At 47.8% G+C, this 17,956-nt stretch overlaps 3 protein-coding genes across 3 annotated transcripts; 2 read left to right on the forward strand and 1 right to left on the reverse strand.

The window, feature by feature from the left end:
- Positions 1–1,216: 1,216 nt before the first annotated feature.
- On the forward strand, positions 1,217–5,474 carry LOC133512482 (lanC-like protein 3). The gene is made up of 5 exons (XM_061842178.1): positions 1,217–1,756; positions 2,472–2,595; positions 3,706–3,903; positions 4,774–4,981; positions 5,315–5,474. The coding sequence occupies exons 1-5, from the start codon at positions 1,217–1,219 to the stop codon at positions 5,472–5,474; spliced, it is 1,230 nt and encodes a 409-aa protein (XP_061698162.1).
- A 2,232-nt stretch (positions 5,475–7,706) lies between these two features.
- xk (X-linked Kx blood group (McLeod syndrome)) lies at positions 7,707–13,971 on the forward strand. The gene is made up of 3 exons (XM_061842177.1): positions 7,707–8,657; positions 10,890–11,152; positions 12,048–13,971. The coding sequence occupies exons 1-3, from the start codon at positions 8,413–8,415 to the stop codon at positions 12,848–12,850; spliced, it is 1,311 nt and encodes a 436-aa protein (XP_061698161.1). The 5' UTR covers positions 7,707–8,412; the 3' UTR covers positions 12,851–13,971.
- An 815-nt stretch (positions 13,972–14,786) lies between these two features.
- dynlt3 (dynein light chain Tctex-type 3) lies at positions 14,787–17,865 on the reverse strand. Its single transcript, XM_061842074.1, has 5 exons — positions 17,722–17,865; positions 16,443–16,484; positions 16,248–16,371; positions 16,101–16,178; positions 14,787–15,196 (listed from the first exon to the last, which is right to left on the reverse strand). Exons 1-5 carry the CDS (start codon positions 17,845–17,847, stop codon positions 15,126–15,128), a joined length of 441 nt encoding a protein of 146 aa, XP_061698058.1. The 5' UTR covers positions 17,848–17,865; the 3' UTR covers positions 14,787–15,125.
- Positions 17,866–17,956: the final 91 nt, after the last annotated feature.

Here is a 17,956-nt window from a genome sequence, read left to right on the forward strand (position 1 = left end):
GAATCAGAAATCAACGGTTAATGGGTTTTTCAACTATTGTTGATGTTTGGTAACACAAAAACGCTTACGTCGTCATTTATGATATGACAATTTGAAATTTTGGTCCAAATTTTACAAAAATCATGGAAGTTGATCCACGTGACCTGCCTTCACGGGCCACATGGAATCACGTGGCGGGGCGCATCTGGCCCCCAGGCCTTGAGTTTGACACCTGTGCCCTACAGGAAATGGTGGAAATTTATGCCATGCATCAAAATTGCTATCTAGTATTGTACAGGCAATGTCATAACTACAATTTCTACATTTTGTGTGTGTGATTGTGAGTGCGGCTGTTTGTCTCCATGATTGAGTGGCGACCAGTTTGGGGTGTATCCCGCTTCCTGCCCGTTGACAGCTGGGATAGGCTCCAGCACTCCCCGCAACCCTCATGAGGATAAGCGGCAAAGAAAATGGATGGACATGCCTCCCCGTGGGGATTGTCTTTCTCTTCACCCCGAACTGGTCGCCGGCCAATCACAGCGCACATGCAACATGCAAACTCCACACAAGTGACCACACAATTTTAAACTTTATTCACAATGCGATAATGTGTTATGCTGTACTCTTATGAAGGTGTATTAATATTAAAAATGCACTACTATAGAATAGAGCTTTATTGTCACTGTCACAGAAAAAAAATGAAATACTAAATATAAATATAGGAAAGCGGATCGTGACTTTGCAACAATGTGAAAATGCAGGTCGCAGGGTGACGACATGTTGAGTTACTTTTGAACTTTTGTCATACCTTTGTTATATTCCTTGAAATTATGATAAGTTTCATAGAGGACGATGAGTCCAAGCGGAAGTTATTATCAGATATGCGTTGGCCATTCTGATTTTGGGAAATAGATGACTTTTTTTTTTTTTTTTTTTATAGCTGTGGCAACCTTACAAAGTACGGCTTTTTTAACCAATTGACGGGGTTCCACAGATAAACAGCAAAATTATGATTGCATAATTGTCCTTTGCCCAATAAATTGGCCGTGTTGTCGTTTGTGGTCCAGATTATCATCACCCAATCTGAGCCCAAAGCATCACCGGTGCTGACGGCCAATCAGATCAGGGCTGACTGCATCGGCCCGCTATTTCTCCCCCATCTCCCTTCCATCCTCGCATCCTCGCATTTCAGGATCCGGACCCCGCAGCGATCCGCCTAGGGCCTCTTCTCCCGGGGATGGAGAACACCCGTTGCTTCGCCAACCGCTTCTCCGACTACAAGGGCACGCTGCTGCCCGAGCACGGCGCCGAAACCGTGGTTCCGGCCGTGGTGGCCACGCTGGACCGGATCCTGCAAAAGGTGCCACTTTTCAGCGACCAGGACGAGTGCGACGGCGGGCTGTACGACGGTCCGGCCGGCGTGGCGTACATGCTGTACCACGTCAGCGAGTGTCCGCTGTTCTCGGAGCGGCGCGACGCCTACCTGAAGGCGGCCAAGCGCATCATCGACGTGTCGGTGCGCCACGCGGACGCCGAGCCGGACCGCAGCATGCGCGCCGCATTCTTGCTCGGCGGAGCGGGCGTGTACGCCGCGGCCGCGATGATCTACAGGTCTTTGGGCTTGGCCGACTTCGTCAAGCCGCTGACCAAATTCCGCAACCTGTGGGAGGTGTGCGCGCCCGTCCACTTCCTGGAGTGCGGCTCCGACGAACTGTTCGTGGGCCGGGCGGGCTACCTGTGTGCCGCCCTGGTCCTCAAACAGAAGCTGGCCATTGAGGTGAGCTGATGATCCTGATTATCTTCATAATCGATTTAGCCTTGTCCGAATCCTCACAACTGCAGTCTCGCATGAATAAATACTGTCAGATTTTTGTGGTCCTCCAAAGAAAGCAACATCGATTATCTTTGTTTATAATCCAAATAAAACATTTGTAAACATCTCCCTTTACTTGGGAAGAGATGATCAAAATGTTTGCTTGCTTTTCCGGCAAACCAATAACTCAATCAATTATTTGTTTGTGTTTCTTCTGGCCTGTCCATTTAAAATAATGTCCAGGTTTTGAATCTGATTCATCAATTGGATTAAAATTGATCAATTAAAAAATTTGTGAGTTGCAGCCCTAAAAATTCCACTCGTAAAAGTACAAAGCATGTAGTAATAAAAATACTAATTATCCAAAGAGTTACAATCTATCTTTGTATATTGATATAGATTTGTAGTTGGTAAAATAAATAAATACATTTTTGGGGTGGATTGTTGTTCAACCCCATTCGGCAATACCCCGGCAAGTAAATCATATTCCCAGATTTTTCCACCTTTTTCTGACTAAGCATGCACTGTACATACAGTATTTCCCTCACCCATCCATCCCCTTTCTTAGCCGCTTATCCTCACAAGGGTGACGGGAATTGCTGGAGCCTATCCCAGCTGTCAACGTACACCCTGAACTGGTTAATCTACGTTAATCTCCAATTTGTGTTTTACTGTGCAGATTCTCAGCAAGGATCAAATCAAGTCCATTTGCCAGGCCATCATCGAGTCAGGAAAGCAGTACGCCAGGAAGAAGAGAAAGCCTTTCCCCCTCATGTACTCCTACTACGGGACGGAGTACCTCGGTAAGAACAACTTGAGTGTCGTACGCCAAAGTGAGGTTAGCGACTTGGCTAGCTCTCAACTAGTTCACATAGTAACGCTAAGCTTGCCCCCCCAAAAAACGGCATTTACATTTGACGCAGCAAAGAGAAGAGCATTGTTAACAAGCCTGCCAAATTTTTTTAACGGAACGTATCGTCATGTGTGACGCTAACTGTCCTCTCCTTGATCTGCATCAGACGACGAGACCCGAGCGCCTCCGTAACTATCACCCCGACACAGTTCATAGTAAGACGGATTTGCATGAGGTCGAAACGACCAGCGGCGCGGCGACGGCGCGTCTGCGACCCGAGAAAAATGACTCCCGACGTGGCTGCGGTTCCGATCCTGCTGCATGTCTGTGCCAGAACGGGATTATGGACTTGACTTGATGAGAGATTCTGAAGGGAATTCGCAGACAGCTGCTTCCCAAGAGCTGTGTCTTCCCTGCATGTGTTCACTGTGAACCAGGACGGGAATTTCACGTCGATAGTGGATGATCCCGCGCTCAATAGTCCGACGTCCGCTGCCAACGCTCGCATGAAAATAGGGGTGTCCAGGACACCTCATTAGGTTATCTGATGAGATCCAATCCAAGAGCTGTGTCAAAAGCTATAAGATAAGATTCAGATTTCTTTTTAAAAAGTACACTTTTTAATCATCAAATTGACATTTCTTTAATACCAAAGTAATTGTGGTGGCGAAGTACTGCATTGAGTCTCGGTGAGAGGTACTCTCAAGTAGCCAAATGAGGTAGCCAGAATATTAGGGATAGCAACAGTTCTTGATGCAGCTCTTGTACCGGACATAATTTTTTCCCCCTGAATTTTCAGTATAAAAATATGATGTACTTTGGGATTTTGGGAGGGGGGGGGGGGATGGTAGCGCACGTTGAAACGTTTTGCTGCATCGTCCACTATCATCACTGAGTTGTAAATCCTACAGAGGACTACTTTTCATGATTTTCAATTCCTAAAATTTAGCCGTGAAACTTTGCATATTAAATTCTTCAAATTCGCTGTGTTTGCTCGGCATGGTCCGTCCCCGCATGCCTTGTTTTTGGGCGGCGTTGTGCTTTTTCACCCCCTCGCTAGGCGCCGCCCACGGCCTGTCGTCGGTGCTGCAGATGCTGCTGAGTTACCAGGACCTGCTGAGCGGCGCCGACAGGGACCTGGTGTGGCAGAGCGTCGACTTCCTCATGAACCAGGAGCAGAACTGCAACTGGCCCGCCGAGCTGGGCGCCGTCATTGAGCGAGAGAACGAGCTCGTCCACTGGTGCCACGGGGCGCCGGGTACTCTTTGTTTACAATGTCAGTTCTCCACCAAGTGGTACAGTCCAGGACGCTTGAGATTGTGATCAAAATCTATGGACTGAATCAACTCAACAATGTGTGCATAGCGTCACATCCTTTAGGTACTGAACCCCAATAAGAAAGTCCCCAAAATGGTGCTTTTCTTATCTGTTATCTGAACACAAGCCAACAAAACTCAGAAAGTGAAAACTCCACACAGGAAGGCCGAAGCTGAGACTCTAACCCAGAATCTCAGAACTGTACGCACAGAACTGCGAGGCATGCTCTAATCATCAATCTAAGATCAACTGTGACGGCTCAAATACACACCGGCAGTCAGCGAAATCAAGAGCAGTCGATTCAATACGTCACGATTGATTGTGTGGGTCAGGCTTTGAAGATGACATGGCCTTGGCCCAAATGATGCAACGATGTGTAATCTTCAGGAAATGCTCAAACCTAACTGATGTCTTAATCCACAATTCAGAGAGCAAAAGCGGGTAAAACAGGAAACTCACAACGTGACCTTGTAGCAGAATCACGGAGGCTGTGAAACTGACTTGGTGGGGCTCGAGGTCATAAAGGAAGCTGTTCCAACAGGCACAGGAACAAGTAACTTTGAGCCGAGTTCCACCCACCACCGGAAATTCTGGCAGTTGGCATAAATCAGAAGCCTGGTTTACCAGCTAACAGGAACAGAAAAACTTGAGAACTCCCGGTCATGGGCGGGACGGGGAGTGGTTTCACCCGGAAGTGCTCTTCTGTTTCCCGTCGTTCTGAATCAAACTGTTCTACTTGGTGGAAACGGGTCTACATATATTTGGTCATTGGTTCCTGCCAAAACACCGAATACGTCCGTTCAATCCGCAGGCGTGGCGTATCTTTTCGCTAAGGCCTACCTGATGAACAAGAAGCCGCAGTATTTGGACACGTGCATTCGCAGCGGGGAGCTGGTTTGGCAGAAAGGTCTGCTGAAGAAAGGGCCCGGCATCTGTCACGGCGTGGCCGGCAGCGCTTACGTCTTCCTGCTGCTCTTCCGCCTCACCGGCAACTCCAAATACATCTACCGAGCTCAGAGGCAAGAATCCCACGCCGCACGACATTCATGACATCCAATACCAGAACTGTGTCAGGAGTAGATAATTGCAGTACTGATATGCGAGTCACGGTAATCAGCAATGTTTGAACTGAGACAAGTGAACTAGTTCTTGAAGACATTTCACCTTTAATCCTAAAGGTTTCTTCAGTTCTGAATTTGTATCTGTGGAGTCTTTGGATCAACAGTACGCCAAGAGGTGCTGCATCAAACCTTGTTCTGTTTCTAGTTTGACATTGATGGGATTCCTCAACGCCTCTTTTGAAACCAGGTCTCCATCACTCGTGTTCAACAGTTGCCTTTCGTTTCACAAAGGTTTGCAGAGTTCCTGTTCACCGAGGAGTTCAAGGCGGGCTCGCGCTCCGTCACCAGCGTCTACAGCCTTTTCGAAGGCCTGTCCGGGACCGTCTGCTTCCTGGTGGACCTGCTCCAACCGGAGCAGGCGGAGTTCCCGCTGTTCAGCGTCTTTGTGTGAAGGACAGAACACTGAAGGGGGGAAAAAAGATACTTGAAGGTGAAATTGTCATGAAGTGAAGTGCAGTAGAACCCAATCTTGTGCTATAAATGTGTTTGCATAAATGTTCAGTTTTTCAGCTTTACCTGACTCATCCCAGTAAATGTCACATTGGCAGGTGGGCTAGGTCGAGGGCGAACAAATACACATGACAGGATTGTGTACAGTATTGGGCTTTCAACATAAAATAGTTCAGGACACGTATGAGGGCAGCAGAACAACGGTGAGATGTGCCGTAGGTGTGTCAGAAGAATTTAAGGTGGAGGTGGGACTGCACCAGGGATCCGCGCTGAGCCCCTTCCTGTTTGTGGTAGTAATGGATAGGCTGACAGATGAGGTTAGACTGCAATCCCTTTGGACCGCGATGTTCGCAGATGACATTGTGATCTGCAGTGAAACCAGGGAGCAGGCGGACGAACAATTAGAAAGATGGAGGCACGCACTGGAAAGGAGAGGAATGAAGATTAGCCGAAGTCAGGAGGAAGAGTGAAGCTCCAGAGAGAAGAGATAGCGAGGGTGGACGACTTCAAATACTTGGGGTCAACAATACAGAGCAAAGGAGAGTGTGGTAAGGAAGTGAAGAAACAGGTCCAAGTGGGGTGGAACAGTTGGCGGAAGGTGTCTGGTGTTCTATGTGACACAAGAGTCTCCACTGGGATGATAGGGAACATTTAGAAAAGAGTTGTGAGGCCGGCCAAGACGTACGGATTAGAGACGGTGGCGCTGAAGAGACAACCGGAAGCAGAACTGGAGCTGGCAGAAATGAAGGTGTTGAGGTTCTCGCTTGGATAGGACTGGAAATGAGCTCATTAGAGGGACAGCCAAAGTTGGATGTCTTGGAGACAAGGTTCGAGAGAGGAGACTTCGATGATTTGGACATGTCCAGAAGCGAGAGAGTGAGTATATTGGTAGAAGGTAGCTGAGGATGGAGCTGTCAGGGTAAAGAGCGAGAAGAAGACCAAAGAAAAGGTTGATGGATGTTGTGAGGGACGACAACAAGACTTAGATTTAGATTTAGAATCATTCACAAGCAATAAGCAAAAGTAATAGGCCTATACAAGTTTTGCAACACTTAGCTTAACCGGCTGGAGCTTACAAAATGCACCGGACGACCTACGATAAAGGCTCTCCTTCACAACCCGGGCTAAACCTGGCTCCTTCGACACACAAAACTTGATTCTCTTCAGTTGGATCGCTCCAATGTACTCCGTTGATTGCCTGTACTGCTTTATTTAGACAGCGTTATGGCGCCATCTTGTGGCATCTTAGGGAGTTTCAGAAAGAGCACAGAAATGGCAAATAGATGAATTTTTCAGTGAATAATGAAGGAAGGTTTCCAAAATAAATAAAAAAAAAAAAATACATTTGAGAATTTACGAATAGTGAGACGTGAAAGTGCGACTTGGATTACTTATTATATTAAACTTTGAAAAAAGATCATCACTGAATTAAACAAAAGTGCAAATGTCTGTGATTGGCTAGTTTATGTCTCCAGATTATGGCTGATTAAAAGATGAATTATGCATATGTCAAACAGCACACAAATTGAAAAAAAATAGACATCACATAGCTGCTTTCAAAAGATTTTCTACCACTTCACCAGCTCGGTGCCACATATCGTTAGATATAAATTATGTATTAAATGTGAGTGAGCGAGGTTAATTATTCTTTCTTGTCCGTCCGTGAATATCTCACGTTGAGCTTTTGCGATATTTTTTAAAAAGCGAGACTGGCTTGTGGCAGCTGTAATTGTCTACGTGGCGGTGTGTTTTTTTTTCTTCCTCTGTGATTTTACTTTAGCATACATCGCAACGTGTTTGTCCGTAATTCAGTAGCTTGGTTTGTTCGCGTGAATTTGTGGATGAACACATCTGTTGAAAATGTATGACAACGGAGCGACGCACTTATCCGAAAATCCAGTTTGTTTTCATTTCATAAGTATAAATGTGCCCATAGGAAAACACCTTAGGTGAATTTCTGCTTGAAAATCTTTTCTGGTGTGCGGGTTGGGGGGGGGGGGGCTCATAAAAGCACGCTGGCGGTGTCAAACATGAGCAGAATTTTTAATAATCTTAATTGTGATGTCATTGGATGAACTCAATTTGCGACATTGACAAATGCCCATCAAGAATATCCTTGTTTTGAAAAAAAAAAAAAAAAAAAAAAAAATGGTACATCCCCGATGAGGATATGCGTGAATGTGTGATGACAGTTGGTTTAAATATTTCAATAATAATAATAAAAAGAAAGGCTTGTGAATTCAGGAAACTAATTGTGTTTTTCGGTTATGAACCTTTTATCAAGCTGTGATGTAATTTATCATGTAAAAACTGTATGTAACTGTCACATTGCACAGTTTGTACATTTGTTTTGATTGCGTGGTTGTTGTTTTTTTCTGTATTTGATTTTTTTTGGGGGGTATTTTTCTTTGCTTTGTTTGACTCTAATAAAAAGAAGCTTGCGAGCTGGAGCAACCTTCAGACGCGCTGCACGCAAATAGCTCGAGAGTCGCTTGCCGAAGAGGGCGCGGTCAACACCGGAAGCGGGAGCGTGCCGAGCGGAAGTGGTGTTCACGACAGCGTCTTTGATGCACTTCGTGGTCTTTGGTCACGCTCAGATGGCGCACATCGCAAAGGGCGTCGTGCGCGTCGCGGCGGTGTCGCTTCAATCGCGTGACGCCGGAACGCGCCGGTACTCGACGCGATACGGCGCGCCTCGCGCGACAGCGCCCTCTTTCCCCGAGGTGGCCGCCGCGGGCAACTACAGCCGGGCCGCAGAAGCCGTCGGCGGGTCGGCGGTTGCCAGCTCGCGCCGGATGCTCTGCGCTCGCGCGGTGCTCCACTGCAGGGCGCCCACGCCGAACGGCCGCCCTCGCCCGCGCATGGCGGCGTGAGCGAGGATGCGAGTGCCGAGCTCCATCCTTTTGTCGGTGTCCCTGTTCACGGCCGAGACCAGCGCGGCGCTGTACCTGAGCTCCACGTACCGATCGGCGGGGGACGAGGCGTGGCAGCAGCTCACCCTGCTCTTCTCGCTGGTTCCGTCCATGCTGGTGCAGCTGGCCCTCATCTTCTTCCACCGGGACCTGGGCAGGGACAGGCCCTTCGTCCTGCTGCTGCACATGCTGCAGTTCGGACCCATCGTCAGGTCGGTTTGGGGGCGCTTTGCTTCTGCACTTCATGCTCATGTCACTGATTTGTTAGTTGCAGCAAGCTGATCGATACTCATTGATGTGACCCCCCCCCCCGTCCCCACGCGCAATTTAATGACATCCAGTTGAACGTTTGTCCGCCAGGAGTACTTCTCGGGTCAAAGGTTAAGGTGGACTTGTGCATTTTACAAGTGAAAGTAGCACAATATGTAAAACCTGCAAACGGAAATCGACTTTTGTCAATACTTTGAACAAGAATAATATAAAATCCTCTCTTTGCTCCTCCGTTACTCTGTCCGATAGTACTTTTAATATTTTTAGGCATCCATATTTTTGGGGGGGAATCTCGTTTGGAGCCACACTCCATGTGTTGATTATCGTGTTTGGAATTTGCAGCGCTGTAGAATTGCGCAACTGTTTGGACTATTTGACATATTTCATTTAGCTAATCAAAGCGGCACGGTGGATCAGCTGGTAAAGCGTTGGCCTCACAGTTCCTCCGACCCGGGTTCAATCCCGGTCCCACCTGTCTGCAGTTTGCATGTTCTCCCTGTGCCTGTGTGGGTTTCCTCCTGGTGGGCACATCCCACAAACACGCAACATTAATTGGACACGCTCGATTGCCCGTAAGTGTGATTTTGAGTGCGTCTGTTTTGTCTCTATGTGCCCTGCGATTGGCTGGCGGCCAGGTCAGAGCGTACCCCGTTTCCTGCCCGTTGACAACTGGGATAGACTCCAGCACTCCCTGTGACCCTTGTGAGGATAAGCAGAAAAAAATGGATTTAGCTAATCAAAGTGACCGCAATATTCCGATGGACTAAAATCTTGGAAACAGCTTTCGGTGGGTTGCAGTGAAATCGTACACACCCCTGTGAAGCTGTACCAGACGTACAAAACTCGCTAGAATGTTTTGATTAAAATGATAAACCTCATTTTTTGGTCTCATCTCGTGAACGCATGACCTGATGTTAAAGTACACTTATACGTTTACAAAAAATGTGGTTAATTCGTTTGCATATTTTTGCCTTTGGAAATCCATAAAAATGTCCATCCATCCATTTTCTTAGCTGCTTATCCTCACAAGGGTGACGGAGAGTGCCGGAGCCTATCCCAGCTGTCATCAGGGAGGAGGCGGGGTACACGCTGAACTGGTTGCCAGCCAATCGCGGGGCACCTATGGGCAATTTTGAGTGTTTGATTAATGTCGCACGTTTTTGGGCTGTAGGAGGAGACCGGAGTGCCCACCCGGAGAAAACCCGCACAGGCACAGGGAGAATATGCAAACTCCACACAAGCGGGGCCGGGATCGAACCCGGGTCCTCGGGGCTGTGAGGCCAACGATTTCCAGCTGCCCCACCGCGCCGCCCCCTAAAAAATGCCATTGTTTAAAATGGGATTTGGAAAAAGTAAACACTTGTTGGGCAGCGGAGGGTCTCATCCTGGCCTTCCCTTTTCCTCCTCGAGTGTACACAAATGCGGGGTTTGCGTGTTTTCCCCGTCTAAGAATAGCACGTGACACCGTTGGCTTCCTTATCTTCTGACCACACGAGCCGAGAGGGGAAGCCGGCGCCCCCGCCCCCGCCACCTGACCCCCCCTTATCTCAGCCAAAATGCTGCACATGGAATAAGATAAATACTGTCTGACTGTACAAGTGTTTTGAGAACTTTTATGAGCCAATCACATTGTTTGGGACTGAAGAAGTTTATTAATTCCGTTATTTTCAATTATTAACAAATAAGTAACACCGAGACAGCACGGTGGGTCAGCTGTTAAAGGGTTGGACTCACAGTTCTGAGGTCCCGGGTTCGATCAAGGACCCGGCTGTGTGATGTTTGCATCTTCTCCCTGTGCCTGGGTGGGTTTCCTCCGGGCACTCCGGTTTCCTCCCACATCCCAGAAAAACATGCGACATTAACTGGACACTCTAAATTGACCATAGGTGTGAGTGTGACTCTTTGTCTCGATGTGCCTTGCGATTGGCTGGAAATCAGTTAAGGGTGTAGCCTGCCTCCTGCCCGTTGACAGCCGGGATAGGCTCCAGCAGTCCCCGCGACCCTCGTGAGGATAAGCGGTGAAGAAAATGGATGGATGGATGAATGATGACAACATGTTTCAATAAGTATACATGTGGATAAAACTCTACATTATGACTTTTCGAGTACAGGGTTTTCCTGTAGCTCTCATCGAATGCGCAAAAGTGACGTTGAGTGGCCTCTGTCGTCGGAAGGTGTTTGGAGGCGTTCTGGACCTACGGCAGCACGGGCCGCGTGGAGGATCCGTACGTCAGCATCACCAGGAAGAAGCAGATGCCCCGGCGGGGCCGGCCGGAGGAGGTGGAGCGGCAGGTGGGCCAGGCCGAGGGCAAGCTGGTGACGCACCGGGCGGCCTTCGCGCGCACCGCCGTCATGCAGGCCTTCCTGGGCTCGGCGCCGCAGCTCACGCTGCAGCTCTACATCTGCGTGCTGCAGCGAGAAGTCTCCGTCGGAAGAGGTCAGAGGGAAGGGGACGGACGTGGTTGGGGTCCACCTCGCCAGGACTGACATCCGAAAACACAATCCAAGTCATGATTTAAGGCCGCAATGCAACGGGTAGATCCGCCGAGGGCGCTCAGCCACGCCTACTTAGATACTGTCGTTATGGGCACCAAGCTACCGATCAAAATGGCGGACGCAGTGGCACGTTATGAGCGATTTTGCGAGTTTACGCCGACTAATTGAATAGCTTACCTTTGGAACAGACGACTTTGTGCTGATTTACCTCCGATACGTTCATCTGGTCGTGAGGTCGTCCACGAGCCTTAATCCACTGTTTGCGTTGATCTAAATTCCCCTTTGGGGTGGGACAGCGCACCAGATATCCTCCCAGTAATCGCTCTGGGTAGCGCTCGTCTCCATTACGCGTTCCACGCCCACATCGTAGCACCATATTTCCAAAGCGGATATAAGCAGGACGATACACTCGCAATTCAGAGGCTTAAAGTAACCACGCGCTCTTTTGTTTGTGGGTAAAAGGTCGCGGCTGTGGGGAGCATGGGCGGAGTTCAGAAAATGATGCTCACTGATTGGTCAAAAGAGAGCTGCCAATCATTGTCACGGATCCATCCATTGTGCTAAACCCGTTTGGCCTCCAGGAGGCAGTATAAAACAAGCACAAATGAAAACAAATACTACTGTACTACTGTACGCGACTCAATAAGATGTAATATTACGCATTTTTCACAGTGGATAGAAAATATAAGACGGAGTACTACACGGTCTTGTCAAATATCATTGCTTGTCAAACTAGTTAGCGATGCCAAATGTTAGCATGTGAATGGCGTTTTGCAAGCTTACGTGGCCTGCATCATGTCGACTGTCCGTGAAGGTCTTTTGGGTTCCGGTTGCAGGCGCGCTGATGGTCATCTCCTTGCTGTCCATCGTGTACGGCGCCCTCCGCTGCAACATCCTGGCCATCAAGATCAAATACGAAGAGTACCAAGTGACCATGAGCCCGTCGGCCTACCTGTGCATCTTCCTGTGGCGCAGCTGCGAGATCGCCAGCCGCGTGGTGGTGCTGGTTCTGTTCAGCTCGGTGCTCAAAATCTGGGTGCTGCCCGTGGTCCTGGTCAACTTCCTGGCTTATTTCTTGTACCCGTGGGTCCTGTTCTGGAGGAGCCACTCGCCGTTCCCGCAGCACATCGAGAAGACTCTGACGCACGTGGGCACCGCCGTGGTGCTGTGCATGCTCACCTTCCTCTACTCCGGCATCAACATGTTCTGCTGGTCGGCCGTGCAGGTGAAGCTCAGCGACCCGGACCTGATCAACAAGTCCCAGAACTGGTACCGCATGGTGGTGTACTACATGCTGCGCTTCATCGAGAACGCCTCGCTGCTGCTGCTGTGGTACATCTACAGGACGGACTTCTACGAGTTCATGTCGGCGCCGCTGCTCATGCTGCTGGTGCTGTTGGCGTACGCCGCCTGCATCTTCTTCATGCTCATCTTCTACCAGACCTGCCACCCGTGCCGCCGGCTCTTCACCTCCAGCATGGGTCAGAGCTTCGAGGACTGCTGCGCCCTCCTCTGCCTGTCGTGCGCCTCGCCGGAGTCGAGCCCCGAGGCCGGCAAGGAGCTCGCGCCGGACCGCGTGCGTTACGACACGCCCGACGACGACGGGGTCGGAGAAGCGGCGAAGGGCGGCGCCGCCTGACTCCTTATTGCGCCGCGCTGGCATCGGACTCTTTTCCTACCGCTCTGACAGCACGCGTCCTCAAATCTTCGTCACGTCAATTCATTTTTTTGCACTTTGTTGATGTCGCTCTGTCGCCTGCAGGTAAGCTACAATTCTAAAAAAAAAAGATGTTTCAAATGGGGTGGGGAGTATTGTAAATATTAGAAAGTGAAAATATTTGCAAGCTGCTGCCAAAAAAGTTGGATGCAGTGGCGCCTTATGGTATCAAGTCATCTTTCCTCGTTAAAATGAACGGAATGCGATTAATGTGGTCCAGCCACTGCAAAAAAAAACACGGGAATAATAATCTCACTAATGTGCCCACCAAACGCAGGAAGTGTAATACGCTGCAACGATCAATCGATTATCAAAAGAATCCATTTTGTAAACTGATTTTTTTCAGTCGTGGCGGCACAGCTGGTCAAGTGTTGGCCTCACAGTTCTGAGGACCCGGGTTCGATCCTGGCCCTCCCTGTGTGGGGGTTGTATGTTTTCCCTGTGCCTGCGTGGGTTTTCTCCAGGGATTTCGGTTTCCGGACACTCTAAATTGCCCCTCGGTGTGATTGTGAGAGCGGCTGTTTGTCTTGTTGTGCCCCGTGATTGGCTGGCGACCAGTTCAGGGTGTACCCCGCCTCCTGCCTGTTGACAGGTGGGATAGGCTCCAGCACACTCCACGACCCTCGTGAGGATAAGCGGCTTGGATAACATGGATGGAGTTGCAAAGCTTTTCTCAATCTGTACTGAGATGACAAATGCAAGAAAATGATGCACTGAATTGATTCCAAATGCCTCCCAAAACAAACTTGTATAAATGCAGCGAGCTTTGTTGCACAAAAGGACCCAAAAAAAAAAAAGTCGAATCACGCAATTGTCCACACTAGGAAGGAAAAAAAAAAGCTCAGTGACGATGTGTGCATGCATTGAGCCTCGATTTCCTATTTGGGTTGATGGCTTGCTTCAATTTTTGCTCGTTTTTCTTACCTCAGCGATGAAAGCTTTACAATACGTACCACTGCTGTGTCGTACTGCATTTGAGATCAACAGCCAAACACGAGACGAACGCACAAATTGTGTTTTTTGCACGTTTACACAAGCGTCCCGAGGGCTTTTTTTTTTTTTTTTTTTGGGGAGGGTTGGGGGGGGGGTTTGCTTGCTATTTAATTCAGTCTGCGTTAAGTTTTTGTGTGTGTAAACAAAATTGACAACCAAGAGCAGACACAAATGAATGATGCATTGTAGTTTTATCCTCTACTTGGAAAAGTCAAATGTCTCATGTAATGGATGAAAGATTTAATAAATCTATATTTATACCTGAATTTTCAAGTTTTTAATTCCTTTTGAGTTAAGCAAATATGTCGCTCTACTGACCACTCGTGGGCAAAAGCAGAACTTCCCATGGGCGGGCTTGTTGAATGCTTAAAAATCTTTTTCCACGTGATATAAAAAAATAATTTTTTTCTCAAGTGCTTTCTACCGAATATTTTGTAGTTTATTTTTTCCTCAAATTCCATTGTGATGTGCAGGCTAAAAATCATTCATGAAGGTGTCGTTTTTTTGGCACAGTGTTTCAGCTGGTAAAACGTTGGCCTCAAAGTTCTGAGGTCCTGTGTGGAGTTTGCATCTTCTCCCCGTGCCGGGCACTCCGGTCCCCCCCCCCCCCCCAAAAAAAAAAAAACATGCGACATTAATTGAACACTCTAAATTGCCCATAGGTGTGATCGTGAGTGCGGTTTTTTGTCTCTGTGTGCCCTGCGATTGGCAACTGGCAACCAGTTGAGGGTGTACCCGACCTTCTGCCCGTTGATAGCTGGGATAGGCTCCAGTGCTCCCCGTGACCCTCATGAGGATAAGCGGCAAAAGAAAAAATGGATGGATAGATGAACTAAAATGGCCGCTGTGAAGAAAATGTAGTCAATATTTTTTAGCCATTTAATTCTGGAACAAAACATAACAATTCAGGATGTAATCTTGAACACAAATGGACCAAACAACAATTATGTTATTTATAAATAAGAAATGGTTTGTTTGCGCACGTAAAGGCAGGCAAGCCGACGTCACAACGCGTGAAAGGAGCTGAAGGGGCTCACGACACGAGCGTTCAATCCGCACTGCGTCAGCTCCTCCAGGCGTCGCCACGACGCGCTCGACTCGACCCGGAAACGGGATTTCCTTCCCGGCGCGGGACGTTCGACCGACGGGAGGAATACGGGAAGCTTCCGAAGCGGACGGAGGGTCACGGGGTCGGCGGGGGGGTTTATATCGCGATGGCAAAGACGCTGACCACGCAGTACATGGTGCGGTTCTCCCACCGCACCGTGCAGCTTCCTGAAAAACACATTTCATATCACGCGTGAATATTTTCATGCGTTAACTTAGAACATTGCTTGTATATTTGATAAAACTCATAAAAGTGGAACCTCCAAACTTATTCCCCGAAAATTGACAAATTTGCCGAGCAACCCAAATGGTTGGATAAAGTATGTAGGGGTGCAAACAATAATTAATGATTTTTATGATGGTAATGAGTGATCATTTATAGACTGTTTAAACTTAAAATTGTCCAGATGCTCTAAACAATAAATATAATCAAAATGAAGCAGTCAGTATTGATAATTTGATTTATCATATGAAAATCAGGCAAATTCTTTTTATGTTTCATTTAAATAAGATTTTTGCATATGTATTTTCCTTTGGCAGAACAATGATCAACATTTTTACCCATTACAGACAAAACCGGACAATTTATGTTTGTGCATTTTCTGCTGTCACTTTGAATAATGTCGGTTTTGAAAAAACATCTGCTAATGTTTACATTCTTTTCTTCCAACTAATCACAAAAAAAAAAAAAAATATTCAATTATCAAAATAATAATTTGCTGGATCCCTAAAAATATCTCAAATGGAAAAAAAAAAATAAAAATAAAAAGCAAAGCGTCCAGAGTATCCGCCATCCTCTCCCATTTCCATATTTGTTCATTCAAACATCCCTGGGCTTGTGCACTATTCATTTATCTCCCACTCAGACTTCTGACACAGCCTGAAATGAGTGTGCAGACACCAAAATATGAACGATAATGAATAAAAAAATACAAAAAAAAATTAAGTAGAACGCTCAAATTTCCCGTGGTGTTGTTTTTGACATATTTGGCACATAATGTGTATTGTGATGCCGATTGAGCATCCCGAGTGGCACCGATTTAACAATCCAAGATGGCGGCCGATCTCTCACCATCCGTAGTGTTGTCCCAGTAGCAGGAATTTGCCGTGTGCAGACCGGCGCCGCTCTTCTGCATGACGGTGCAGTTGACTGCCAAACACACACGCCTAAGTCACGGAAAACACTTCCCCCGTACGTCAAACGTCGCCGCCGACTCACCGATGTACTTGAACGGCCGGCCCTGTTTGACCAGGTGGGTCAGGGAGTGCTCCACGATGGCGGCGCTCCACTGGTTGACTTTGCTCTGACTGTAGTCCACGCCGCCGATGACGCCCTCGATGCACTGCGACGACACGCGACCGCTGTAGAATCACATTTTGCCGGAATCATCGGGAAGCGGGCGCTCCCGCTTACCTCCTTGACGTTGTTTGTGGCTTCGTCAGCGTTGAAGACCACCTACGGGAAACGTCGGTGGAATTGTTGAGCGCGAAATTAAGATTTCATTGAACGTACAAATGTTTGTATGGCGGGGAGGAGCTTTGTTTAGCCTGGGTCGTAGTAGAAGTTACAGAGGACCCACCTATGCGTGTTTTTGCCCTTGTGGGTGGTTTCCTTCCAAATAAAATCATCTGCAAAGCAGTTTATTTATTATTTAAGGTAATGTTGTGAGAACAAAGATGACGACATTGCAATGTTTGTTCACCGTTTGAAGCAGGAATTTACAATAATGCTGCGCAACTGCGCATTTGCGCACTTGTCACACAGTCTCAGCGCAGAGGAAAACCGATTCAGCGCAGTGATGTTTTTTTTTTTTTTTAAACACGGCAGTACACAGCCTCTCACAAAGAACTGCTGCTCGGCCACACCACTATCTAATAAAAAAAAAAAAAAAAAAAAAAAAAAAGCCAAAACAGACCAAATAGCCTATACACACTGAGCGCTGTCAACTGGTTGAAGCCAGTTGGCTGCCATCTTGGTACTCCCAAAACGTGTGGCAAACATGGCTCACAGGTTGGATTACGGCAGGGTTTTCCTCAAAGTGAGTAAAAACACAAAATTCTTAAAAACGCTCTGACGGGAATGGAATCCGAACCTTTTGATGAGCCATGTGACTTCAATGGATGACACTGATTGACCGCAGTGCGTACGTCTCAAAGTGTCAAAGGGGGCGCTCACGGGCTGTCAAAAATTAGAGGGGGAACATTGGCTGCAAACTACCGGAATGTTCTACTTAAAAAATATACGAGTAGCTGTGAGAGTATTGCTGGGTGCACTTCTGAAAGCAAAGGCACATACGATAGGTGAGTAAAGGGGAAGGGGGGGGGTGCAAAAAAACAAAACAAAAAACGAGTGTAGTAGCACTGTTGTTGTTTGCAGCACGGGAAAGAGGGGCACCCGCTGCTCCGAGTACTTCGGAGCAATGTTACATATTCATATTCATATCTACATTGGCGCAATCTAACATATATAGTAAACCCCCCCCCCCCCCCACAAAAAAAAGATTACGCTACAGGAAAAGATTAATAGTTCTGCATTTCGTTTGTGTTGATTGTCGGGAGACCCTCGCCCCACCCTGGGGGCGCATCCACGGTTTATCACGTCAAACTAGCAGATTATAAAGCTATTTTAAAAAAATGTTCTTCCATCCCAAAACGCGGCGTCTTCATGTGACGGATCATATGTACACAAATACCTCATCGCCGTTGTTATATTCGTCCATTTGCAGTCGGACTTGCCGCAATCGGTGAATGAATGATCGTCGCCTTGGTGGTTTTTGCGCATGCGTCAACCAAGGAGCGCAGGAAGTGGAGCTGAGCATTTAGGCAGCCGGGCACTGCTACAGCGCCCCGCAGCGGCCATTTTACGCTCTACTTCAATGACATTAAAAACGATGACTCTCAAACTGTGGTACGCGGACTCCCTCTTGC

Source organism: Syngnathoides biaculeatus, chromosome 14, assembly GCF_019802595.1.
Source record: "Syngnathoides biaculeatus isolate LvHL_M chromosome 14, ASM1980259v1, whole genome shotgun sequence".
In the NCBI taxonomy this organism is placed as follows: Eukaryota; Metazoa; Chordata; class Actinopteri; order Syngnathiformes; family Syngnathidae; genus Syngnathoides; species Syngnathoides biaculeatus.

Coding starts and splice junctions, on each gene's coding strand:
- dynlt3 (XM_061842074.1), bottom strand. CDS start 17,847: ATGCTCAGCTCCACTTCCTGCGCTCCTTGGTTGACGCATGCGCAAAAA. Junction 16,485..17,721: donor AATATAACAACGGCGATGAG/GTATTTGTGTAC, acceptor CGTTTCCCGTAG/GTGGTCTTCAACGCTGACGA. Junction 16,372..16,442: donor CCACAAACAACGTCAAGGAG/GTAAGCGGGAGC, acceptor GTGTCGTCGCAG/TGCATCGAGGGCGTCATCGG.
- LOC133512482 (XM_061842178.1), top strand. CDS start 1,217: ATGGAGAACACCCGTTGCTTCGCCAACCGCTTCTCCGACTACAAGGGC. Junction 1,757..2,471: donor AACAGAAGCTGGCCATTGAG/GTGAGCTGATGA, acceptor TTTACTGTGCAG/ATTCTCAGCAAGGATCAAAT. Junction 2,596..3,705: donor CTACGGGACGGAGTACCTCG/GTAAGAACAACT, acceptor CCCCCTCGCTAG/GCGCCGCCCACGGCCTGTCG.
- xk (XM_061842177.1), top strand. CDS start 8,413: ATGCGAGTGCCGAGCTCCATCCTTTTGTCGGTGTCCCTGTTCACGGCC. Junction 8,658..10,889: donor CAGTTCGGACCCATCGTCAG/GTCGGTTTGGGG, acceptor TGTCGTCGGAAG/GTGTTTGGAGGCGTTCTGGA. Junction 11,153..12,047: donor AGAAGTCTCCGTCGGAAGAG/GTCAGAGGGAAG, acceptor TTCCGGTTGCAG/GCGCGCTGATGGTCATCTCC.